Raw genomic sequence first — 26,649 nt, forward strand, 5'->3', positions numbered from 1 at the left:
GAGCAACATAGCCATATAGGTTGCGTTTATGTAAAATACAGAACGTAAATCCAACTAGCCAATCAGAATCGTGCTCATGGGGTTGCGCTACATTTTCTTTGTAGCCTAATGCGTTAAGCTAGCTATGATAAATGGGATAAAAGGACGCCAAAAAATGTAAAAAATATATATTTTTAAAGATTTTGTTGAAAACACAACATAAAACCCAGATACAATCTACAAAAAATTATAATTTGATTCTCTAACTTAAATACAATTCACGTTTGTAAAACTCTTCATCATCATCATCATCAACAACCCCCAAAAACAATTTGTGGTTGTTAGCATACGGTGTCCATCGCAGGTACTGCGACTTGATGACACAGTAGCTGTGTATCTGGATGGTATTATTCCCCGGGTGCTTTTATTGGACAGGATGATGTTTGATTTCGACACCTAAGTGACAGCCCATCACACGCATGGCCGCAGGTCCCGGCCCGTGAATCCGGTTAAAGTGTCCTCCAATTGGATCCGGGTCTAATGGGTCGCGACTAACGACCGGGTCGGGGTAGGGGTGTGTATATAAAGGCCGCTGGCCATGTCTAGACCCTCAGATTCGCTGGAACTATCCCACACATAAATCCGCCATCCCATTTTTCTTTCTTTTGTCTTTCTCTTTTTCTTTTCTTCCCGTCTGGAATTAGTTTTTATCCAAGGTGGGTTTTTCTTGTTATCTTTACATTTTTCACATAGACTGAAAAAAAATGTCTTCTATTTAGTTTTATCTTAGAAGCAGTTGTTTCTAAAAATGTACTTAAATCGCAAAGGATAACTTGTGTGCATGTCTGCCTGTTTTGCCTATTTTGTTTGTCTGTTTGTGTGTGTATGTGTGTGTGTGTGTATGTGTGTGTGTGTGTGTGTATGTCTGAGTGTGTGTGTCTTTCTGTAAATATGCGTGTGTTTGTGTGTTTGCATGTGTGTCTTTATGTAAATGTGTGTGTGTGTGTGTGTGTATGTGTCTTTATGTATATGTGTGTGTGTGTGTGTGTGTGTGTGTGTGTGTGTGTGTGTGTGTGTGTGTGTGAGACAGATCATGGCAGTGAAAGGAATCCGCTCTCTGTCCGCCATCTTGTTGCTGCTGCTGGCCGTCCACTACAGCTGGCAGCTTCCCCTGCTCGACTCAAGGTAAGATCGTGACCTCTGACCTTCTAACATCGTGCCTTGGTTGACTTTTGACTAATGGGTCATGAAGCAGACGCTGTTATCCAAAGACAGTGAGGCTCAGAACAATCAATCAAGTGATTCAAAGAGTAGCTACCAAACAAAACTAGGTAAAAAAAATGATGTTCAACTTAGTTGAAAAAATATAAAAACTTGAAAGAGTGCAGCTAGAAAGTTAAATGTTCTTGGTTTTGAGGACAGATTCAGATTTTAAATGGTATGCTTTCCTCTTATCATCTTGGTTGTATGGCAGGATGAAGACAATACATACAAAATAATTAACTAAATGAATAGGCATACCGCAAAGTACCAGACCTTCGATCTCAGCAACAAGGTGTGAAATACTAAAATACTTGGACTGGCACAAAACAACACAAAACAAGACCTTCGGTACGATAAGAAAGCACAGACGCTATTGAATCAGATACAGGTCATGATACGCAGCAACGTCTCACCGATGGAGTGTTCTGTACATATGAGTAGATAAGATTCAATGACCATTAATAAGGGATATTCAGTCATATTATGCGTGGACTTGGAGAGGCGGTGTTGGGACTTTAATTATGGCTCTTTTATTAATAAAAAAAATACAATTACAAAATGAAACGCTTTCAATTCACTGTGCTCTGAATTCAGATGAAATGTGCTCCTTTTCTATTTTTGGCACGAATTAACAATTCAAGCAACTCCTTGCCTACTTAAAATATAGATATCAAAAAAAAGAAAGAATAAAAGTTTTATTCTTGCCTCTATGCTGCCCCCTACAGTCCAGAGACAGAAATGACAGAGGTGGACGAGTCGAAAGAAAAGCGGCATTCGGACGGGACGTTCTCCAGCGACTACAGCAAATACCTGGAGGACAGGAAAGCACAGGACTTTGTGAAGTGGTTGATGAACAACAAGAGAGGAAGGTTTGTATCAACGTGTGTGTGTGTGTGTGTGTGTGTGTGTGTGTGTGTGTGTGTGTGTGCGCGCGCGTGTGTTTTTTAGACTAAACTACTTAAATATGTGTGTATAGATGGCGCCTAGAGGAATGGCCTCCGCAGAATATTAATATTTATGTTCATAATAATAGTTGTTTTGATTGCATAAGATTGAGCCCTTGTGTCCTCTTCCACGGAGCCCGCCATTTTGCTCAGCCATGTTTCAACAGACGACTCCAGAGAGGAATCGTTTTAAATGTTCAATTCTAATTTGTTCAATAATCTAATAATATCTTACTTGTAAGCTATGACCTATAGTTTTATAGACCAAATAACGAAATACAGATGATAAATCTATCAAGGGACCTCATCACCTGTAGCTCGATGACATAATTGTCATTAAAAACATATAGCTGAATTATAAAGATGAATACAATATCGTATGCGAACGCCTGCGTTTTTTTCTGGGTTGTCAGGGGTAAAATGACATTTCTACGATTTTTCTATTTCCCGCCAGTTCCCCGCCGGCGAAGCGTCACGCGGACGGCACGTACACCAGCGACGTCAGCGCCTTCCTGGAGGAGCAGGCCGCCAAGGACTTTGTAGCCTGGCTAAAGAACGGACAAGTCCGAAGAAAGTAGGCCCCTACGCCCCCCACGCACTCTGCCACTACCTACACTGTGTGCTGCCACCAGCGGGACCGCTGCTCTGTACTACCTATAGGTTTGACGACCAGATGACGATAGAGAGAGAGAGGGGGGGCGAAAAAATATCAGAGAGAGAGAGAGAGATGCTGGTCACCGCTTGCGTTCCTTCTTTTCCGCAGCAAAGTTTTCAGTTTTTTTCTTTCCCTTTTTCCCGAAGCCCTGTGCTCATGTTTACTGTGTTTCGTGCTGACAATAAATCAAGATAACCTTCCTTCAGTGTTGATTTGACTAAGCGTAAACATACCAATGTGTGCGTTTGTATATGTGGGTGTCGTTTGTTGGTGTCTCTGTGTGTGTGTGTGTGTGTCTGTGTGTGTGTGCGCGCGCGTGTGCATACGTATACAATTATACATGTATGTATATGTGTGTCGTTTGTGTGTGTTTGCATACGTATACATTTATAAATGTAATATGTGTGTGTCGTTTGTATGTGTGTGTGTGTCATGTATACATTTAGACATTTATGTATTTGTGTTTCATTTGTGTGTGAGTCTGTGTTTTTGTGCGTACATACGTGTATACATTTATACATGTGTATATGTGTGTTTCGTTTGGGTGTGTGTGTGCGGGACTGTGTGCGGTGTGTGTGTATGTACATATGTGTATACATTTATACATGTATGAATTGTCTATGTGTTGGTTGTGGGATGATTTGACGTAAACGATCATATACATGCAGACACAAATTCACTCACACACAATCGGTTCAAAACATCAGAAGTCTGATAATGAGCCAATCACAGATGAATGAATGAATGAACAACAAATCTGCCATAATCAAATCGATTATTCAATCCTTTCCACTGAAAGACTGCCTGGCTCATCACATCAACTGCTGAACCTAGTGGACTGGTTAATGAGGTTTTTGTGTGTGGGAGGGGAGGGGGGGCGTTTCTACCTCATTGGTTTAACACGCCGACGCAAAGTGTTTAATGTGTGTGTGTGTGTGCGTGCGTGTGTGTGCGCGCGTGCGTGCATGTGTGTGTACCCCTGTGTGTGTGTGTGTGTGTGTGTGTGTGTGCGCGCGCGCGCCCCGTAATTGTGTGTGCCTGCGTGCGTGCTCAGATCTGTCACGGAAGAGATGGATGAGGTGGTGCATAAGAGGCACGTGGACGGCAGCTTCACCAGCGACGTGAACAAAGTGCTGGACGCCATGGCTGCCAAAGAGTATTTACACTGGGTTATGACCTCCAAGCCATCTGGGGAGAGGTAACGAGCTGCAGCTAAACACACTCATCTACAGGCTCTCAATGGCCGATATGCTCTTCTGTTTGTACCGTAAGCGGTTTAAGGCTAGTTGGAACTTTATGCTACCACTTGAACAAGGTGTTACCTCTACCTCCCCAAGAAATGCGACTTGTAATTAATTTACATTTACATTTAGGGCGGTAGCATACGCTTATATCCAAAGCGAATAACATAAGTACATTTGTCAGAAAATTGTTATGCCCCGATTTTGTGATAAATAGCGGGCATATGCTGAAGCTATACACTGCAAAACATTTTAAGACACTTTTGGTAAATATAATTTTTTTGTTGTGTACTTTAAAAGTCACGTGCTCTAGTTTGATGTAACCTACCATTTTTTCCAGGACAGTGTTTTGCTTAAAAATATGTGTTTAAATATCTAAAATGCCTTCATCTTCATTTTTTGGTAACGGCTAACATCACACTTGTGGTGGATGTTTATTTGATATTTTTTATTTTTCCTTTCACAGTAAGAAACGACAAGCACAAAACTGGCAAAACTGACAATCTTCAAGGGATGCTGTGGTGTACTTTATTTAATGCTCTTTTATATCTAATGAAAAAATAAGCCATACAACTCCATATATGTGGTTACACTGATGTTTAAATGTATGTCTTGAGTAACACTGTGGGATATACAGTTCTTCCTTAGAATTTTATGAAGTGCACCGGAAAAACTTTGAAAACAAGAAAATATTTGTTTTTCTACTATTTTAAATTATTGTCTATACTATTTTCTCACGTGCGTTTTAACAAAGTAAAAAATATGAACACAACTCAGGTAGGCCTATGCACAAATGAGAGTCGTTGAGAGCTCTGATAGTAAAATTTGTTTTTAGCACACATTGTCAACCCTGTTCTTCTGAATAAAGTTTTTTTGTTGCATTTGTGTGTCATCAAACTTTGGGGCCCTGGGCAGAACCTGTTCTAGTTGCATTTAGTACAGAAAAACATTTTGGGTAACATGTTGGGAATAGAAACACTACAACTGCATGTCCTGCCTTTGCAAACAAGTCATTTGTTTTAACATCATTACTTTGGTTCGGCTGGCTCATAATTCGAAGTGAACAGAGCCTTCAAAGTGACATTTTATTCTCATTTAATGTACAATTTCAGCCATTTATAATATAGATAGAATTATTGAAGACAGGCTGTTTGTTACATCGCTTTATTTGCTCTGTTGTTCTCTCGCACGCACTCTCACACCAAATCACAATGTAATAACAAATCGGAAACTGATACATGTCTATGCAGAAGACTTAAATTGAACATAAATTTCCAACTATAACTACCAATTTTAAGGCAGAATTTCACACAAAAATGGCCAAAATACGTGATATTGATATTTTGACCAATTAGTTTGTTCTACTGAACTAAGAGCCATCACTTGGACAGTACAATGGGAAAATAACATCTACACAAAAGTGAACTGGCCTTCAACACTGGTTCAACGTTAGTATATAATATATGAGCAACATTTTACAAGGATAAAATATACTATATATTATACATCGTCTTTTCTATTTATTAAATGCTGCCCTTCTTGGAGAAAAGAAGACTATTATTGCATCTCTCAAAAGTAGCCATGGTCCTGTTGAGGGTCAGTAGAATGCAGCCTGGCCCTGAACAGATGGAATGAACAACGGGTAACACACTTAAAGGATTAGCTTCTGCGGTAGCAACAGTGGAACCATGTCAATGGTTGACGCGTATGGACAGGAACCATAAATCAAAAACCTGCGGATGACAAATGTAAATATATATATACATACATATACACATACAGTATATCATGTAACTGAACACAGTGACCCATACATTTGGGCAAACTTGACAGGAATGCAAAAAGCTTAACTAAGCTAATAGCGCAGCAAGTTCCTGTAGCTCAGCTGCCATGCTAGTTTTTGATAATGTTTAGTTTTTTTTAAAATCTTTTTTGACGCTGGCCCTCAACCCCCCCCCCCCCCCCCCCCCCCCCCCCCCCCAAAAAAAAAAAATTATAAGTCTGTCCTTTCTTGGCCATAGAGATATATAACAGGGTAAGTGCTATACACTGATTAAAAAAAAAGACGATGAAGACAGTTTTAATAGATAATTAAATTACATAGCCTAGTGAGCTTTCTATGTCACAAAAGAACATTAAGATATACAGAATATATAAAATCTATATTTAATGCTTTCAAAAAATTACTAGTTTTTCTATATAGCCACTTGTATTAGATACCAGTGACGTGGGATAATATTGGCCCCTACATACGCAATTACGATTTGCCTAATTCTATCATGAGGTGCACCATCAAATAGCAGTAAAATTACATTTTACACAGGAATTCCACAAAATGGAGGATTACCCTGGCAGGTTTTTTTTAAACGTGAGGTTGCGTCTGAAAAAATATAAAAACATACAAAATACAAATGAGCTATAAAGTAAAATAATCTTTTTAAAAATTGTTTACTTGACTTGGCCCTTTTGGTCATGTAATGTCGTCAGAATTGGACCCTGCTCGTGTTGCTGGTATCACCCACTTTTGATATACATAGAAAATAATCAACATTTGTTCCCATAGGTGCAGCCCATTGACACTAACACATTGTTGCTGTTTTATTATTTGTTCGTTTTAGTTTTTTTTAGTTTTTTTACACAAGTTGCACACAGACTTACGTGACAGAAAAAACACAGTGCAGCACAGTACAAAGGTGGTCGGAGTGTGGCACAGCTTCGTTTACTTAAAATCACTTCTTCCTGATTGGCAGCCCCCAGTCATCACAAACTCGTCTCCCGGTCCAAACTCTTGTCGTGTCTCCTTCGCTTGGGCTTTTTCTCCACACCACTCTGAATGCTGAAAACAAACCAATATGTTATCAATAACTGAATTTATCAAGCAGACACTTTAATCCATAGTGTTTTACGGTGGAGTGAAGATAACCAGAGAGCAGGTATGGTCAGGGCAGGGGTTTTCAAACTGTAAGGTGCGCTGCCCCTAGGGAGCGTCAGAGTTCATCAGAGGGGTGGGCGCGACGTGCGAAAAATAAATAAATAAATAATATAGATATTTTGAAATATCTTCAAAATTGACAAAGATGTTTAACATTTTAAAAATAATATGTTTAATATGTGTAAAAGAAGAAAACGATCTTTAAAAACACAAAGATTTGGTGTGTAAAATAAACAGCGCAGCTCTTTATTTGTTCTCTGAGGGGAGGCTCACTCTCTTGCACTTTGAAAACCCATGGGTTAGGGAATCCTGCTCAAGGAAGCATACAGCTAGGTTGTCTACAGACAGCATACACTCTATCCATCCTTCTTAATACATCCAAGTCTAATCCAATGTTAAATCAAACCGGGCAGGAATCATGCAAAGAAATGAGGCAGCGATGCAAGAAGATGCACTGGAACCATCCATGCATATAGAGTTCACGACAAGTTCCACGTTATTCACACAGTGCAGTGATACGCCCGCTGTAAGTGCAGGTCATTTGTCATGCAAAACAAAGATCCTTCATATCCCAAATGCCGTTCAGGCTTGCCATACACCATATTTCTATCCAGTACAATATTGCGGCCTTATTTTGATTTCACAGGGAGTAGAAAGCACTACAATATAAAAAAAATGGGGTGATATGCTTATGTTTGTGCTCTCAGTTGATGTTAATAGAAAAATACTGAAAAAGTGGTGACGATAGCAGGAATGCTGTTTGGGGAGAAAAAGCCATTGACTTGTATTTTCTAAACTAGCTGAACTAAGAGATAAACCTTTTTATGATATACTATTATTCAAAAGTTTTTCCTTCACTACTTAAAAAATATCTAATATTTAAAACAAGAGGCGGTTAGCAACCTGGGGAGCAATTACAAACCCAGGGCAAGCCTCATTACAGAGATCCGGATCAGTTCACTTTTTAGCGCATGCAAAATTAGAACAAAACACAACCGAAAGTAGTGTTAGTTCAACGGACGGCATGCCACGGAAATGTCCATTGAAACTGACAACTTACCTTTGGGATTTCAGCTTCTGTAAGGTTAAGAGGGGGAGCTACAGGGTTGGGAATGGAATGAGAAAGGCAGGCAGGCAATTATCCACTGCATACAGGGAGGACCGAACTACCTTACAACATACAAGCTAGGTATGTTGTGGTTCTCTAACCAAACCAGGTTATATTTACCCGACAAAAATCAAGTTGTTGGTGTATGAAGTCTGCAAGGCAAGGAGGGGGGGCGTTTATGTATGCAAATGTTTGGGTCTATTTAAATCTTTCACCATTTCCCGAGACGATCTGGAAAAAGTGGTTTAGTTTCAGGAGTCAAATTTTAACCGTACTGCCATTGAAAGAAGTTAGCACAAGTAACAAATTGTGCTTATTTTTGTGCTTATTAATAGGAGCTAATCTTGTTCAGAAGCAACAACTAGTTTACGCAACGGTTTTAATTAAAATGAACAAAAATAATAGCACTAGTTAAAACCAGATAAGATTTTATCACTAGTAAAATCCAGCTAACGTCTAAAATGGCTAACCTTTTTCAGCCAGTTAAAAGGAGCTAACGCCTTTGCGCGATTCAAAGCTGGCTAAAATACTAGGGCTAAATAAAGTAACCTAATCTCTCAGTACCAGGTTAAACTAGTTGACATAGTGCTAAATAAAATGAGCTAACCTCTTAGCACTGGGCTCCTGCTTGGCGGTGTCTGGGTTCACGCTCTTCCACACATTTCCAAAGGAGCCTTTAGACATCTCGTCAGTGATGTTTACTGTAGCAGGATCGATGCCAGTATCACTCCTTTACAGCACAGAGAAAGAAAGAAAGAAAGAAAGAAAGAAAGAAAGATAGGCAGAAGGAAAACAAACTAAATTTAGCTACAGTATATACACATGATAAATAATACATAAATACAAATAAATAGATGTAAATGTATGGTAACTTTGATGTCAAGAAATCAAGGTAAAGGCTTTCACAAAAAGCAGGGCATAAAGATGCAGTCCAAGTCTGCAACAACCAAAAAAGACTGCTTTCTCTGGAGCTTTTCCACCAGGGATTCTGCAATGACAGTGAAAAAGCTCAAAGCGTTTAGCAATGCAAACGACTCACTTATAGTGTCCCTCGAGGGGTAGCTGGATGTTGCCTTCCTCCTCCACTATAATGCTGTGCTCCTCCTGCAGAGAACAAATGAATCATGATCTAAGCACAGTTCAGAGCTGCCTTGAATGCCTCCACTGGGACCCACCAAAAAGGACACTGCATATTATTCAGTTTATAAAGCTTGCTAGTTTAAGAGGTCATTGTGGACTGAAGTAGAATCCACAGGTTGAGGATCTAAGCAGCTTTGATTAAAAGTCACCCTTGCAAACCGCTCATACAATACCTCCAGTAAAGCTCTCATTTATTTTCCTTCTGCTCTTTTTTTCTTCTCCTTAATTTCCCTAATTTCCTTAATTTCCTCCACTGCATAATACTTATGTCTACCCTCTCAACGTATCAGGGTGGTCAACACTTGATAAATACAAGTTGGTCGGATGGAATGCCAAGCGCCAACAGAATCTATCATCTATGATAACAACATAATACTGAAATGGCCCTTTCTACCAAACATAAATACAACAATCCCGAAATAGCTTCTTACACTATTGCTATTATGGTCCTGTTAGCTAACAGCTACATTCCTTTTTGCTGTTGAAACGTTGCATTACGTAAGTGAGTGTTTAGCCCTGATCATCTGAGGTAGCTCTAAATAGACATTAAAGGCTATGTGATCATTTAATTCAACTATTCTGAATAGTTTAATAAAAAGTGTGAATTTCATTAGCATCATATTGTACATTTTCTAAAAATGTTTTTTGAGTGACTCATTCAATGTGCGTGGCAAAAGCTTTATAACACATCACTTCAGGAATTACTCCAGGAGCAGGTCGGGGCTAGACTGTTGACATTCTTGGCGATTTAACTCGATTTAGCTCTCAGGGAATCGAACCCCTGGGCTGCTACCTCTTCCTCTGCATCCTCTAGCTTCTTCTTCTTCCACTCGGGCATGAGGTCGTCCAGCCAGCTCAGCTCGCGCTTGGTGAAGATGAAGTCCAACAGCTTCCGGATGAACACCAGCGCCAACACCTGGAGGTAAGGGGAATTACACAGGATATTAGCATTGTGATGGTAGTATAATATGCTTTAATTAGAACACATGTTTTAATTTGTGCAAAGCAAAACTGGTAATCCTTGACAAAAATAAACGGATGATTATTAATATCTTTGGGTAGTGTCTCCAATATCGATTGATTGCTTTGATTGATCCCAGCCATACCTGCCTAAGCTCTTAAAGGAGACATATTATGTTTTTTTCCCAACAAGTAAACATGGTATTTGAGTTCCAGAAAACATGTTTTTGAAGCTGTTTGCTGGATATAGCTTTTAGGAAAAAAGATCTCGCCTACCGCTATTCCCCTCTGTTTCAGTCCCTTCAGAATGCGTTGTTTCTGGTGTCTGTATCTTTAATGCAAATGAGCTGCTGCCCATTGACCAATGAGCTGTCAGACTGAACCACAGAAAGGAGGAGAAGGGATTGTTGCCGTTTGCGGACTCCTGGAGCTCTATATCTATACAATATAATATAATATAATAATAATAATATTATATATGGGTATTTATATAATATATCTAATATCACGGCCAAAAGCTATGTGCGCCTCGGATGATATTATGAATCATAAAGACTGCATCTGAGGTGCTACAAGTAAAGACTCGTTGTGGGGGATATCTCGGCCATGGTTGAGAAGAATTGGGGGGAAAGGAACTTTGGCCTTGGCTCTCTGAAGTCCATGAACCGCGACATGGAGAAGAAAGGGATTCTACTCCGGGAGCTGAGCTGCCGGGCTGCCGCTGAGTTCCCCCCGCCGGAGCTGCTCGTCCGCTGGTTCACAAAATCTTAGCTATGCTCTGATTGGAGGGGAGTGGGGAAGTGGGAGGTGATATTCAACTGTGCCCCCTTCCTACGTAGGAGGGGGCGGCGAGACTGACTAGCTCGTTTGGCAACTGTAGGCGGGGTACTTTCAGAAATGCATATTTCACTTAAAAAATCTTGTACAGACTCTTTCAAAGTTTGTATGCGTGTGGGAGCACCAGAGACCCAATCCAACACCCCAAATCCCAGGAAAAGTGTTGTTTTCATAATATGTCCCCTTTAATGAATGAATGAATGATTCTGTCATATTACGTAAGGCGGACCCCAGAAGGCAGGATCTTGTTATTTCCATGGTCGTCGTCTTTAAGTAGCTCAAACAGTTTTGTGACTCCTGCGGACTCTTATTTTGAAGTATGTCTGCATGGCTTGTACCATCATGGGAAAGACAATGGCGGCCCGGGAGGTCTTGATGATCCACAGCAGGGCGAGACAGGTGAGCTGGATGATGGTGAAGAGATGCACCTTCCTCAAGGGCACGTGGCGGAGGTAGATGAAGTCTGGCTGGTGCTTAGCAGGCATGCTGAACAGCTTGAGGCGGTCGAAGAACTACGAGAGCGAGAGAGGCAGAGAGAGAAAGTGAGAGAGAGAGAGAGAAGCTTTTATTTTCATGTAACATTTGAGTTTTAAGCTTTCCTAGACGTTAGCATTTTTCTGTCGTTTAAAAGATCATTTAGAATAACTATTTTATTGTACTTGAGTTATTCCAACTTTAACTTTGCCGAAAATATGCCACAAACCCCTTGATTTTGTTTTAATTAGTTTGGCAAACCCACAATATTGAGGGAAGGACTTTTACTTTGAAACAGAAAGTTTCCCCTTTGATAATCAGTGAGAGGGCTGTGTGAACTCACCTGTATGCCCCTGAGAGAGGAAGCCCCCATGTACAGGAACACTCCATACAGCACAGGCATGGGGATGAACTGGAGACACACACAGTGTTCAATTAGCAAACTAATTAACCAATCAGCCAATGAACCAATGAGATACACGTTAAACAGCATCTTGTTTAGTAGCGTTTCCATTTAGCCAAGATGTAAAAAGGAAATATAATGTATAATTATATAATAATTATATAATTTCATTTTTGATTGGCTAAAATTGTTAAAAAGTTAAAAGGAGTTAAAAAGGATCTCGCAACAACAGCATTTGCGTGAGTGTGTGGGTGTGTTCTGTTATTGTAAGATTTTGGGCATGAATATGAAGCGTGTCTTCACAACATATGTGTTTCTCCCTTTGCCACCTTGTGTGTACTGGCAGATATATTCAAAACTGCAAGTATTTAATTCGACTTGAGAATATACACATCGCATTTGATTTTTAGTTCGTACCTTTCACAACATTTACTCAATAACTTTGACCTCCATCTCCTGTTTAGAAAGACCACAATGGTAAATGGACTGCATTTACACAGCACTTTTCCAACCAGTGGCCACTCAAAGAGCTTTACAATATTGCCTGACACATTCATGCACACATTCTCACAGCGACGGCGGTGACACCCATGCAAGGCGACAGCCAGCTCATCAGGAGCAGTTAGGGTTAGGGGTCTTGCTCAGGGACACCCGTACACTCCGCTTAGCGGAGCCGAGGATCGAACTAGCAACCTTCCAGTTACCGGCCAACCTGCTCTACCTCCTGAGCCACATGCCGCCCCGACAGTGACGTCGACATGCACGCAATTCCGCGAACACGTTTCCGCCGCCCCTTGACCCCTCCACACCCCCCCTCCCCCCTCCCTCTCCTGGGCCCACCTTCAGCACGGAGGTCATGAACACGGAGCAGCCCATGAGCACAAAGATCATGAGTCCGGTGAAGCGCTGCTCGCGGATGCCCAGAAACTTAGGTTGCTCGCCGGGCGCGGAGCACTCGGATTCCAGCTTCAGGCTGTTGACGTGGGAGATGGAGAGCACGGTGGCCGCCACGAACCACGGCAGGCCCATCACAGAGCACACGCCCAGCATTACGCCCACCACAAACAGGTCCAGGTGGTAGCCACAGCCTTTCTGTGGGAAGGGAACACAGGGAGGGAGGGGGGAACATTATGACATAGGGCAACCAGGTGATAGACACAGCCTTATGAAACAGGGGAAACCAGGTGAGAGACACAGCGTTATGACACAAGGCGAACCAGGTTATAGACACAGCCTTATGACACAGCGGGGACCAGGTTATAGACACAGCCTTATGACACAGGGGGACCAGGTTATAGACACAGCCTTATGATGCAGGGGAAACCAGGTTATAGACACAGCCTTATGACACAGCGGGGACCAGGTTATAGACACAGCCTTATGACACAGGGGAAACCAGTTTATAGACAGAGCCTCACAGGGGGAACCAGTTTATAGACACAGCCTTTATGTGTGGGTCAAGACACAGGGAGGTTGGGGGGAACCAGGTTTTAGACGCAGCCTTTCTGCGTGGGACAGAAATTGGGGGGGGGAGGGGCACCAGGTTACGCCTAGCCCAGACCTGAACCATAAGAAAGAGTCTGCTCATTGAGTAGCAACCAAACATCCACACATCCCACATCATCCTTACCTTCCCAATGGGCTTCCTTCGGTGGAGGTTGACTATCCTCATTATTCATATTAATATCTAGTACGTGAGCCCTCCTACCTTGAGCTTGTGCTCCTTCCGGTTGATGATGACGGCGGTGATCTGCTGGTCCATGAAGATGAGGATGGTGCAGAGCAGCGCGGGGATGACCGTGATGATGGTGGTCCACCAGGGGTTCGGCCCCACCGGGTTGATGAGCCAGCCCCGGTCGTCCCTGGTGGGCTGGAGGGGGGGTGGGGATTATTAAAATATATATAATAATCCGATATTCGCTCAATCATTTACACATTTACCTTAGTCGAAAGCGATTGCTGTGGTTGCAGAAAATGGCGGGTTATAAAAGAGAAGGGAGGGACTTACTTTGAACTTGCTGGGCACCTGTAGCTTGGGCGAGGGGATGCCCAGGCCGTAGTCCACCAGCACCATGGTCAGGATGGTGATGAACACCGCAAAGTCGCTGATGATCGCACGCACCTTTCGGAGGAGAAACCCAAAAGTTTCAGCCAAACAGTTGCGGTGAACTACATTTCATACATGATGGAAACTGAAATAGAGTGGATTTCTTCAAAAGTTTCTTTATGTCACCTGAAAGTCTGAATACTCATGTTATTAATACACACAAAGGAGTTAGAGGTCGTAGGTTATTTGAAGTCCAGCAGGGGGCGGTAGCTTACAGCGCATCCCCAACAAAACGTGTCCTCTCAATGACAACACTCATAAGCAGACTGAGTGGACGCGACGCAAAACAGACTGCAGCGTCGTCTGCTGTCCGCCATAAACACAACCAGTAGATGGCGCCATTTGTTCCAAAACAACCTCACATGAAAACACAAGAGTAACAAGACGACCATATATGGCGGGGAGCGGTTGAATTAGATTAAATAACTCATTCGGTGATTAACCAAACTAATCAGTTTGGCTCGTCTGAAATTAAAGACGCTTAGATATAAAGACAGATATGAGACAGAGACGGAGATAAGCGTGCAATCTGGCCAGCGTTTTAAACACGACTTTGGAACTGCTTGGATACATTATGCAGATTGAGAGTGTCCCAAAGCACAGTGCGTGGGATGTGGAGCCCACTTTATCTACACAATCATACTTAAACAATCAGTGTTCCAGGGGAAAATGATGAGGCCTACAAACAATGCACATTAGGGGACGTTTAAAACCTCTCAGTTGATTCTGCACGCGGTTCGTGCCATTAATCAAAGCTTCGGTTCTGACCCATTTACAAGCCAATCCTCGACAAGTGAAGAGATGGATCAATAAATAATTGATACCAATATAAATATAAATATATATATATATATATATATATATATATATATATATATATATATATATATATATATATATATGTCCTTGCACACTAAAGTAGATGGGGTGACAGAGTACATCAGCCACACAAGTAAATCCACAAAGTGCACTTAGCCAGCGGAAAGTTAGTACAATGCAACACGACACAATCTTCCCACAGCACTACAGGAGGACAACGCTATTGTGTGTGTGTCGGTGGGTGTGTTCATGTTTTTATGTGTACACACACACAAAGCTTGTAGTGTATGTGTGTGTGTGTATTTATATGTGTTTGTGTATTTTATATATATATGCAAAACTATTATGTGTTGCATAATCAAAATGTATTCATAAAGTGGAGTTAAAGGGGTGATTGGGGTCTTATTCATTTTTGTTGAGCCTCGAGTGCTTTTACCACTGCATAAAAAAACGATATTGTCAATAAATTACCAAATCCCTTTCCACAAAACAAATAGTTCCAATTAAACCAGAAGCTCTTTCTCCAACCTTAGGTCCAGGATTCTAACATTTTCTTGAAGCCATTTCGCTGCAGAGCGGAGATTCACATCCTGACCTTTGAGATAAGGAACGACTACAGCGATGAGGTCATGCTGCCAAGCAGAGCTGGTTGAGGACGGGCGTTATATGGTCAGAGCGTCTGTATAAATGGCGGTTGTTTTCCTCCAGGGCTGTTGCTTTGTCCACGTCTGCCCGACTCTCCCTCTCTCTTCGTGCGTTCGTTCTATTGTGTTGGCTAGTGATCCCTCAAATGCTATCGTGCTTCCCCGTGACGTCGAGACCATCCCATCGCAGTGCTTACAGAGGACTGTTTTTTGTTCAGCGATACCTTTTCCGCTATCCAGCTAGCAGTAGCTGGCTTCACTTCACTTTACTGCACGGTGTGCTTGAGATTAATGTACTCTGGCGTGTCACGTGCGTGCCGTGCAAGGGTAATTAGGTAACTTTTGCGGGAGGATTAATGTGTGAGGGGATCAGTGCTGCAACGCATCTATAATGCATGATCGTTGAAGAAAATCGACATTTGAACTGATATATAAAACTGTTCGGATGTGTTTATCTCTGTCGGTGTGTTTCTCTTTGTATGGTGTGTGTGTGTTTGAATATGCCTTTGCGTGTGTGTGTGGGGGATGGGTGTATGTCTGTGCACGTGTGTTTGTGTTTGTATGCCTTTGTGTGTGTGCGTCTGTTTGTGTGTGTGTGTGTGTGTGTGTCTGCGTGCGATCATGTGTGTGCATGCTTGTCTACATTTATGTTTGTGCGTGCATGTGTGTATGTGCGTGCACGGGCATGCCTCACCTTGGTGGGGAAGTAGCGGCTGGTCTTGAACTCCTTGAGGAAGGCGGACATGAGGACGGTGGAGAAGAACAGCACCACACACCAGAACAGCACGTCGGGGATGTAGGGCCCGTGGGGGCCGCACGCAGACCCCACAAAGTCCCCGTGGAACAGGTTGCACTCCTGCACAAGAGGGCCGGGGTGGGGGGTGAGGGGAAGTCAATAGACATAAAGCAAACAAAAACAAAAACAACAATTGTTTAGGGGTAGCGAGGATTTGATATTTACGGTCACCGCCATTGTTCGCGATGTTTTGCAACCAGCAGTGGAAATAATCCATGTTTAGCACATTGAGGGTGGTAGTCTATAAATATATTTATATATGTGTGCAATCCCTAATAACTCTTTAAGGAAGTAACTCTGTCAAACAGGCCCTCTCATTGTACGTACGTACTATATGTTTGGGTAGGGCCTGTTCTTTTAAACACTGTGAATCCCCTGATTGTCCCTTCCTATTAACGTATAGAACAGAACGTGACCCTTCACTACACCACAGAAGGTGCGTTAACATTACATTGCCTCATTCATCAGAGGCTTTAAAGAGGCTTTGTGATGGCGTCATGACGATACACAACACATCGTACACGCCGTGCGGTTGGCCAGAGCCTTATAAGGAGAAACAGGAAACAGGGTGCGTAGTCCTTACGTCGACCTCCAGCATGGTCCAGTTGACCTGGGAGGCTGTGATGTTCCTGTCCTCCCAAGACAGGAGGGTGGCGTTGCTAGGGTCCCTGGGCTCCACACATGCACACCTGGGGGGCCACACACACAAATGAGTCATGTCCCCAGCTATGTGTGTGTGTGTGTGTGTGTGTGTGTGTGTGTGTGTGCACTTGTGTTGTGCGCGCGTGTGTGTGTGTGTGTGTGTTTGTGTGTGTCTGTGTTTGTGTGGGTGTGTGCGCATACGTGGGTCGTGCGTGTGTGTGTGGCTGTATTGTGTGTGTTTTGTTTGTATTTTAAACACGTCGCCATCCTTCCCATCTGTAGTAAAAACAGAGCAACATCTACCCATGTGAAAATCACCAAACCCAAAATGACACAATGACAATAAAGGTGCGGCCCGCCCAGGTTTTAATCACACCACGGTGCGGCCATCACATTAGACACACCGCAGAATCTCTCCCGCTCTCACGACCGGCTTAAATAACTAAATACAGCACTTTTGGCGCTACGCTCAGCATGGGATTATGAGTCCACACAGAGGAGCGTCCATTAGGGGATGACCCGAAGCCCATCCCCCCCGCCCGCTCAGGGGATAGACAGTTCAGTTCACCATCCCATTTTCAGAGTCCAGTTTTCACCCTTTCATTTTTCAATATTTGGTAAGGAGTATGTGTAAAGGCCAAAAACTCTTTCTATCGTTCTATCGGTCTATCTGACGACAGACTTGATGCGCACAATTGGTGACATCACAACAACAACCAATCACAGGCCAATAGGTCTATACAAAGGGTAAAGGTACTGCGTGGGCCAGTCGGGACTGTAATGGTCCTCACAAGTCCTCCATGGGAGGGCTGTTTTAGGGGTAATTATGAGCGGTCTCCCGCCAGTACTCGCAGGAGGGGTTCAAATGCCGTATGTGCAAATACAAAGTGGGAGGTGCGTTCGATGTAGTCACTCTCTAACCCTGGCCGGGAGGTGCGTTCGATTAGTAGTACTTGCAAGTCCTGTGTCGGGGGAGTTAAGCGGCGGCGCATAGGCATACCGCGTGGGAGGTGCGCTAGATATCGTCCCTCACTAGCTCTTGGTGGGAGGTGCGCTTGATTATTTGTGCTTGCAATTCTTGTGTGGGAGGAGTTCAGCGGTGCAAATGGGGAACCAGAGAGTCGGCTAGATATAGTCACTCACTAGTCCTGGGTGGGAGGTGCATTTGATTCATTGTATTTGCAAGTCCCGGTGCTTACGAGTACCGAGTTAAAAGTGTGTTCGATATAGTCACTCACTAGCCCTTGGTGGGAGGTGCGCTAGATTCGTTGTACTTGCGAGTCCTGTATGGGAGGAGATAAGCAGCAGTGCTTATGAGCCCTCAGTGAGAGGTGCGTTAGATATAGTGACTCACTCATAGTGGGAGGTGTGTTTTATTCATTGTACTTGCATTTCCATCTGTGTGAGGAATTAAGCGGCGCTGCATACGAGTACCCAGTGAGAGGTCAGTTTGATTATTACTCACAAGTGCTGCGTGGGAGGAGTTTAGGCGGTGCTTACGAGTACCAAGTTAAAATTGCGTTAGATATAGTCACGAGGGAGAGGTGCGTTTGATTCGTTTTACTGGCAAGTCATTTGTGGGAGGAGGGAAGTGGCACCGCGCACGAGCCCTTTGTGAGAGGTGAATGCCCAGTTAGGGGTGCGTTAGATTCGCGGTACTCACGAGTACTGCGTGAGCATCTGCAGGTTGTTGTTCTTGTTGATGGGGTAGTGGTGGCCCAGGTGCAGCAGCTTCTCCAGGGCCTCGTAGATGAAGATGATGCAGATGAGCGAGGCGAAGGCCTCCTCGGTGAAGCGCGTGATGTAGCACACCAGGGAACTGGCGTCGGTGGCCACCAGCAGCAGACACAGGAAGGACGTCCACAGCCCGATGCAGGCCCGCAGGGACAGGTAGGACAGCCCGTACTCCCTGGTAGGACACAAGCAGACACACACACACACACACACACACATACACACACATACACACACACACACACACACACACACACACACGCACACGCAAGCATATACACACACACACACACACGCACACGCAAGCATATACACACACAGGCACACACACACACACCCGCACACACACACACACACACACACACACACACACACACACAAGCACAAACACGCACACGCAAGCATATACACACACACAAGCACACACACACACACACACACACGCATACACACAGATGAAAACAAAACCACGATGCTTGGATAATAGATTTCTCTTAAAAATATGAAAAAGGCTAATATTTTAAACTGTACGATATGTAACATTGTCAAGGAGCGTTTAAAATGGGGGCTGCATTCAAATCACAATATTGGAGAGAGTTGTCTCTGGCCGCTTCTCCCAAGACTCAAAGCTCATGCCAAGTTGAGGACCCTGACTGCTCATGAGCACACGATGAGGCGAGCGCTACGTGTATTTGCATGTTATATACCAGTTCATGCAGCATCCATCTTGAAATCCTTCAGGGTTCTAAGCTGTCTCCATCTTTCAAAGGCAACTCCAAGATTAACCCGTGTTTTAACAGGGCTCTGGTCATTTTTAGCTTTTTAGGTCAAGTACAATTATGTAAAATCTCAGTTGATCCAGTTCGTCTGCTCCCTGTCACGGCTGCGGCACGCTGTGTTTGTGTGCCACTTTGTTTCATATCTGGCAATCCGGGATAGTGAGTCACAACACACAGTGGCCAAAACAAATAAAATGTACAGCCTGGAACAGACATTTCAAACTAGATAAAAACTGGCAGAAGCATTGTTGTCGGCGAAGCCTGCGTTTCGCCTTAGCATGTTTCCTTAATCAAACAACACTTAATAACAATACAATAAGCCATTCCCAGGTGAGTTACAAGGAGGTGCTTTCATTTTGAAAGAACCAACCTAGTCTCAGGTTATTAAAAGAATAGTAGCACCTCTTAGCTTGTGATAGGCGAATGCATGCTATTATTTTGAAATGCAAATAAAGATTAGGAGGTGGAGGAGGACATACTTGCAGAACTTGAATAGGATCTTCTCAAAGACCAGCACAGGCCCGGTGCTGCCCAGGATGGTGAGGGGCTGGCCCGCGAACAAAGAATAGGCTATTCCTGTCATGGACGCCCCAAACAGAGACTCTATGGCACTCTATAGAGGGGGAGAGAGAGAGAGAGAGAGAGAGAGAGAGAGGGAGGGATGGATGGATGGATGGATGGATGGATGGATGGATGGATGGATGGATAGATAGAAGGGAGAGTGAGGGAGGAAGAGAGTGAGGGGGAGAAAGAAGAGGGAGAAGATAAGGAACATACTTACTTCAAAGGAAGTAAACAAACAAATAAACTAAAAAAGCCAGATAAATAAAACATCAATAAATCAGTAAAAAAAGACTTAGTCTAAAAGCTGTCCTCGTCATGTGTGAGTGTGTAAAAGATAATACTGTTGTGCTTACACCAGACTGTATAAAATAGGTCTACACTGATGAGAAATAACAAATGTCACAGGAGCGCAAAACTACTAGATTTCACGGTCAATATCCTCTGTCACACTACACCTACAACATTTTCAAATAATTATGATTTGAAAAACACATATTTTCGTCTTCCATTTTCTCCCGATTTGGTTCTGAATTAGTGCTCTCTCTTGAGTTATTAACATATTATATTGTCGATAACAGTCTGCGTAATTGCAGGGTGCAATTATGTTTCCACTTCCAAATATAAATTATTATTATTTATTTTTTAGTGGCTTCAAATTCTATTTTTTTAAGTCTTCATTATTATTCCTGCCAAAACCCCTCGACCCAGCATTCACCCGGTGGCCATTTTGGTTCCAAACCCTGTGCGTAGAGTCTAAACAGTAAGTGGGTTGACGTGTCACTCACCACGCGGCCCTCGGTGGCCTCGCCCAGCAGCCCGCCGAAGGTGATGACGGGCGACATGCAGGCGCAGTAGAGGAAGAGGAAGGAGGCCAGACACTGGAGGCTGAGGGCGTCCGTGTAGTCCGACAGGTAGTGCGGCGCCTTGCGCTTGATGTCGTTGAGGAAGCCACCCATGAACCTGACAAAGACACCGGGTGTTGGTGATAGTTTGCTAGTTCGATCCCCGGCTCCTCCTAGCTGAGTGTCGAGGTGTCCCTGAGCAAGACGCCTCACCCAAACTGCTCCTGATGAGCTGGCTGTCGCCCTGTATAGTTGATTCTGCCGTCGGTGTGTGAATGAATGGTTGTAAGTTGCTTTGGATAAAAGTGTCAGCAAAATCCCTTAAATTTTAATGAAAAAGATGTTGTCTGTGCTTCTTAAACCTCCATGGGATCTTCTTAAAGGGGAGGTGGATCCCTGTTTCAGTGGCAGGACTTGAGCCTACAAGTCCCGAACAAAGAGGTTTGAGCAGGCGAGAGGTAAAGATTTGAGGAGATAATGGACACCTTGGGTTCTATAGGAGCGAAGTGTACAAGGGGCGTGGTTAAACGTTGTCAAACCAAGCTGTGAAATGCCCTAGCTAGAGCCCAGTGTGACCCTGGCTCTTGCTAGGGCATTTGAAAGATTATTTTCCCTCTTCATCAACTTTATACATTTAAGTCAAAAATAACTCTCACTTCTTATAGCCATAGCATGATCATGACCTACGGTGACCATTACCCTGACTCTGAAGGACGATTTAATAATAAAGAACATATTTAATGGAATGAAGCCGTACGGATAAGCATTTTTGTGAAAAAAGTCATTAATGTAAAAGGACTGGTTAAAGGCATGTATGCAAAGAACCACATAACCCTATCTCTAGACACATTAACCTAAATGTACTGACCCCAAAACAGCTCCTCCCCTAAACATTTTGGTAACAATACTTGTGAGGACTTTAATCATCCAATCCTTGCAGGCCAGGTCTGGACCTCACATCCTTATTGGCTGTCTGTTAAGTGTTGGCTTTTTGAAAAAAGGCTTAAACACATAAAGTGGAACACACATTAGCACAGTAAAGGCTAGCTGGAGAGAAAGAGAGAGATAGAGAGAGAGAGAGAGAGAGAGAGAGAGAGAGAGAGAGAGAGAGAGAGAGAGAGAGAGAGAGAGAGGGAGAGGGAGAGAGACAGAGACAGAGACAGCGACAGAGAGAAAGATGGGATTAGTGAGACAGAGACCGAGTCAGAAAGAGAAACAGAGAGAGAAAGACAGAGAGAGAGAGAGAGAAAGAGAGAGTCAGACAGAGAAACAGAGAGAAAGAGTGAGTCAGACAGAGGAACAGAGAGAGAGAAAGCAAGACCACTCAGGCTGCAGCGAGCTGCATCGCGAGGGACCGCAGACGCGATAGCCAGAGGCAGTTGCCATGGCAACGGCAGCAGCTTGTGCTTTCCACCGTACGGTGTCAGGCCGAGGCAGTGATGCCCCCTCCCAGGAGACGGCTGAGAGGGGTTGAGAGCTAGGGGTGATGTAGAGGATGGGGGGGGGGGGGGGGGGGGGGGGGGGGGGTTGGTAGTACTAGCCCCTGGCTCCTAGCCAGTCTCACTTGACATAAAGCGTTCAGCCAGCATGCATCTTTTACTACGCTGTTATGACACCTGCTGCGTAGCTAGCGGTTAGGAGCCAGCAGCTATCTTCATAGCGCGCTGCTGGTTGCTTTCAGCTAGCGGTTAGTACCTAGTAGCTATCTTCATAGCGAGCTGTTAGTAGAGCAGCTGGTAGTTAGTAGCTGTTACCTATATTCATAGCGAGCAGCTAGTGGAGTAGGGTTAGTAGATAGCTGCTAATAGCAGCTAGTAGCTCCCTGGTGGCTATACATCATGAGCAATCATTTACCAATGGGATTTGTGGCTATTACACAATTATTTAAATCCAGAGTTAACAATGCATTAATAGGCATGTGCTGAATGTGTTTGTCCCGTGAGATAATAAACCTTCGTCACCTCTGTTTTGGTTGAACGTTTGACTGGCGGTTCAGTTGGGGGCCGGAGCTTATTGGGTCTTTCATAAATCAACGTCATCTGGTGTTTAAATAATTAATGACAGAGGACACGACCGCAATCCTGAACCCGGATAAGAGGTTTGAAGATGAGAATGAGGATGAAAGAGAAGAAAGTGGAGTGCTTTTTACTGGAATATTCATTTGTAAGTTAAGTGAATGTGAAGAGCAGGTCGGGAGAGGACGTTTGTGATGGAAATGTTATGTATGGGGGAAACAAATGTATGATGCATCAGGCCACAGGGATAGCCTGGGAACCAAACGAATCTTAACATCTTTATTTTGTTTGTCTGGCAGAGGGTTTGGACCACCTTCAAGTAGACCTGAGGAGCACCCTATTGGAGAGCCCTATGGTAGGAGCCTATTGGAGGCATGCCGTGGAGGCATTTTTCATAAACAACCAAGATGGCCGCCCCAGACATGTTTCACTGCATGTCACAATTTTCATTGCTCTGATTGGTTGTCAGTCTCTCCAATGGCGTCCAGGGGTATTTTGGTCAGCGGACGTCGGTCACGACCCTTGGGAATGGGAAATTAACTGAGAGGTTCAAGACTGTGACCCGTTTGGTGGTGTCAAGGTACCACTGGGTCTCACTTTGATTCACATCACGTTTCTCTGTTCCCTGTCCTTGATTCCCCTCTCTCGTTTCTCTCACACACAGATGCAGACACACTTACTCTCTCTTGCTATCTCATTCTCACTCTCTCACACACAGACACACTTAATCTCTCTCTATCTCTCACCTTCTCTCACACACAAGCACAGACACACTTACTTTCTCTCTCTCTTTCGCTATCTTTCACTCTCTCACGCACAAACACACTTTCTCTCTCTCTCTCTCTCTCTCTCTCTCTCTCTCTCTCACAAACACACATACATACACAGACACTCTCTCTCTCTCTCTCTCTCTCTCACTCTCTCTCTCACACACAAACAGACACACACACACACACACACACACACACACACACACTCTCTCTCTCACTCTATCTTACACATACTTATTGTCTGTCCGTCTTGTCTGTCTGTCTGTCTGTCTGTCTGTCTGTCTGTCTCTCTCTCTCCCCCTCCTCCCTCCTACCTGCCGGTGCGCTGGAGCTCAGGTCCTCCGTGCCCCTCATGGTCCTCAAGCTCCCCCAAGTCCGTCAGCCCATTGGGAAGGGGCGGGACCTTCCGCTTTTCCTGTGTGGGGAACACGGCTGTCAATCATACCTGGCAGTGACACATGGTCACACGCAGCTGGTTTGATGTTGATTGGTATGATTTAGTGGGCACGAAACGTGACCTTCATAAGAAAAGTCTAGCATGGCGATCCGGTATGTATGCCAAAATAAACCCATCTTTTGACACGGCTACTTACTAAAGAAATCAATCATTTGATACAAAATAGAACAACAACAAAAGATTTGATAGATCGAAAAAATATTCAGTGCTACCGCAATTTATTCACAATTGAGACAGTTTAAATTAGCAATGGTCTGTAATTCATTGCAGCGGTCTGTAAGTCATGCATTCATTCATTCATTTCAGTAGCCTAGGTTATGGTGTATTTACGTTGGTTCAGGACTTTTCAGTTTGAGTACTCGCAAAAATGGCGACGTTCCACCAAACTCAAACTCCCATGATGCCTTGCTTCGTACAAGCCCTCCATGGTACCCAGTTGTAGTGTGTCTATGGGTACCTGAGAGGGGACGTTCTTGGGGGGCTCTATCCTGATGGAGGGGTCCCACTCCCCGGGGGGCAGGACCGTCACCTGGTCCAGGAACTCGTCGATTCCAGCCACCAGGTCGGTGCGGTCCTTGGCCTTGTACGCCACGTCGTGGAACACCTGGAGGATAGGTCACGTTTCAAAATAAAAGTCCCCCTTTAAGGCTAACAATGAAGTCTGCCAAGAGGTCAAGTTTCAAAATAAAAGTCCCCATTTAATGCTTACATTGAAGGCTTCCCAGGGGTCATGTTTAAAAATAAAAGTCCACATTTAAAGCTTACACTGAAGGCTGCCAAGAGGTCACATTAAAAAAAATGTCCCCATTTAAGGCTAATACTGAAGGCTGCCTAGGGGGTCACGTTTCAAAATAAAAGTCCCCTTTTAAAGCTAACACTGAAGGCTGCCAAAGGGGTCACGTTTCAAAATTAAAGTCCCCTCTTGAAGCTAACACTGAAGGTGGCCAAGGGGTCACATTTCAAAATAAAAGTCCCCATTTAAAAGTAACGCTGAAGGCTGCCAAGGGGTCCTGTTTCAAAATGAAAGTCCCAATTTAAGGTTAACACTGAAGGCTGCCAAGTGGTCATGTTTCAAAATAAAAGTCTGCATTTGTGCATTTGTTACTTATTGTAACAAATGCACTTATTGTAAGTCGCTTTGGATAAAAGCGTCTGCTAAATGCCCTAAATGTAAATGTAAATGCATTTAAAGCTGACACTGAAGGCGGCCAGGAGGTCACGTTTCAAAATAAAAGTCCCCCGTTGAAGCTACCACTAAATGTTACTAAGAGATGCCGTAAAACCACTGGTACACCAAGTCATGGGACAACTGGCCAAGAGGAGCCTTTGAAAGATAAAAGTCGCCCCTTAGAGCTATTAGTGATTGTTGTCAAGAGGTTCAAAATAAAAGCCTCCCCCATCAGACAAAAACAAGTGTGAGCTTTTGTTGCAGCTTTGTATTTTTTTCTTGACAAATGCGTTGTTAATATTGTAGGAATTCAATCTGTATCCATTTCTGATATTTAGAATTATGTTTAAACTAGTGCTGTCAGATTAACGCGTTATTAACAGCGTTAGCGCAAACCAATTTTAACGGCTTAAACGGCTTTTTTCCCTGCTGTCTAGCAACAACTAGTCACGTTAGAAAAACTACAACACCGTACCGGCTCTAGCTACACCGGAAACAAAACAACAAGAACGCCGCACAAACTTGTTGGGGCAAGCAAGGATACGGAGCGGGTGAAAAACTCCTTAATAGTATGTGTGTGTGTGTGTGTGTGTGTGTGTCACTCTGTTCAAGCCTGCACGAGAGTTCAATGTTGCGGGCGCACAGTTCAGGCGGCCGGACGGCGCTGCAAGAAACTTTTATAAACGCAATTTTGCTATCCTGCGGTAATCAGCCCAACAGCCCCGAAACGTTATCGGCCCACCGGGAATTCTCCCGACTCTCCTGATTACCAGTCCGCCACCGCGTGTGTGTGTGTGTGTGTGTGTGTGTGTGCGTGTGTGCTGTGTGTGTGTGTGTGTGTGTGTGTGTGTGTGTGTGTGTGTGTAGGCATTATTCGATAGCCTGGTAATGTGTATAGGCCTACGTACGGTAGGAATATTCATACTGGTTTAGATAATAAATGTTATAGTATTTCCCATCTTTGCTGGGCAAGAGTTTTGTTCAACATTTCAGTGATTGAAACAAATAAAAGCCTGGGCTATTGAAGTTTTACAGTAGGTCTACCACTGTCATGCACCTACCCGATGTCAAGTGGACCGGGTTGAATTCACTGCGGGTCTCTCTTATATCCATCTTACCAAACATTTTATTACTGTCCTTCTCAACACTCTCTGATCTCACTAAAAGGCTAGCAGCACGAAATCAAGGGATATTTAGAATAGAAAAAAAAGTGTGATTAATCGCGAGTCAACTATGACATTAATGCGATTAATCGCGATTAAGTATTTTAATCGCTTGACAGCACTAGTTTAAACCCATTTTGTGCAGCCTATATATATAAAAGAGCTTCACCTAGAAAAACAAAACACTGACAAAGTTAAAACTAGGAACAAGAA

General features: G+C 43.7%; 2 protein-coding genes across 4 annotated transcripts in view; one reads left to right on the forward strand and one right to left on the reverse strand.

Annotated features, from left to right (window-relative positions):
• Positions 1-1,072: 1,072 nt before the first annotated feature.
• LOC307075332 (glucagon-2-like) lies at positions 1,073-4,582 on the forward strand (the record flags this gene model as incomplete). Its single annotated transcript, XM_079735893.1, has 5 exons — positions 1,073-1,164; positions 1,968-2,111; positions 2,641-2,760; positions 3,896-4,039; positions 4,549-4,582. The coding sequence occupies 5 exons, from the start codon at positions 1,073-1,075 to the stop codon at positions 4,580-4,582; spliced, it is 534 nt and encodes a 177-aa protein (XP_079592019.1).
• Positions 4,583-6,842: 2,260 nt separating this feature from the next.
• Positions 6,843-26,649, reverse strand: part of LOC307075268 (sodium-driven chloride bicarbonate exchanger-like) — a gene marked incomplete at its 3' end in the record, with an annotated part of 47,808 nt that continues 28,001 nt past the window's right edge. The window contains exons 11-26 of one of the 3 annotated variants that reach the window (XM_079735811.1): positions 24,563-24,709; positions 23,963-24,063; positions 20,807-20,981; positions 19,937-20,070; positions 18,608-18,853; positions 16,886-16,991; positions 16,201-16,362; positions 13,945-14,058; positions 13,645-13,806; positions 12,777-13,028; positions 11,877-11,945; positions 11,398-11,571; positions 10,056-10,178; positions 9,162-9,226; positions 8,730-8,849; positions 6,843-6,909 (exon numbers count right to left, since the gene is read on the reverse strand). In XM_079735811.1, the coding sequence (XP_079591937.1) occupies positions 6,843-6,909; positions 8,730-8,849; positions 9,162-9,226; positions 10,056-10,178; positions 11,398-11,571; positions 11,877-11,945; positions 12,777-13,028; positions 13,645-13,806; positions 13,945-14,058; positions 16,201-16,362; positions 16,886-16,991; positions 18,608-18,853; positions 19,937-20,070; positions 20,807-20,981; positions 23,963-24,063; positions 24,563-24,709 (2,217 nt within the window). Of the gene's footprint in view, positions 6,919-8,729; positions 8,853-9,161; positions 9,227-10,055; positions 10,179-11,397; positions 11,572-11,876; positions 11,946-12,776; positions 13,029-13,644; positions 13,807-13,944; positions 14,059-16,200; positions 16,363-16,885; positions 16,992-18,607; positions 18,854-19,936; positions 20,071-20,806; positions 20,982-23,962; positions 24,064-24,562; positions 24,710-26,649 lie in introns of all 3 variants that reach the window. The other 2 variants (XM_079735810.1, XM_079735809.1) reach the window with 2 other exon arrangements.

This window comes from Pollachius pollachius, assembly GCF_949987615.1.
Source record: "Pollachius pollachius genome assembly, chromosome: 4".
Classification (NCBI taxonomy): domain Eukaryota; kingdom Metazoa; phylum Chordata; class Actinopteri; order Gadiformes; family Gadidae; genus Pollachius; species Pollachius pollachius.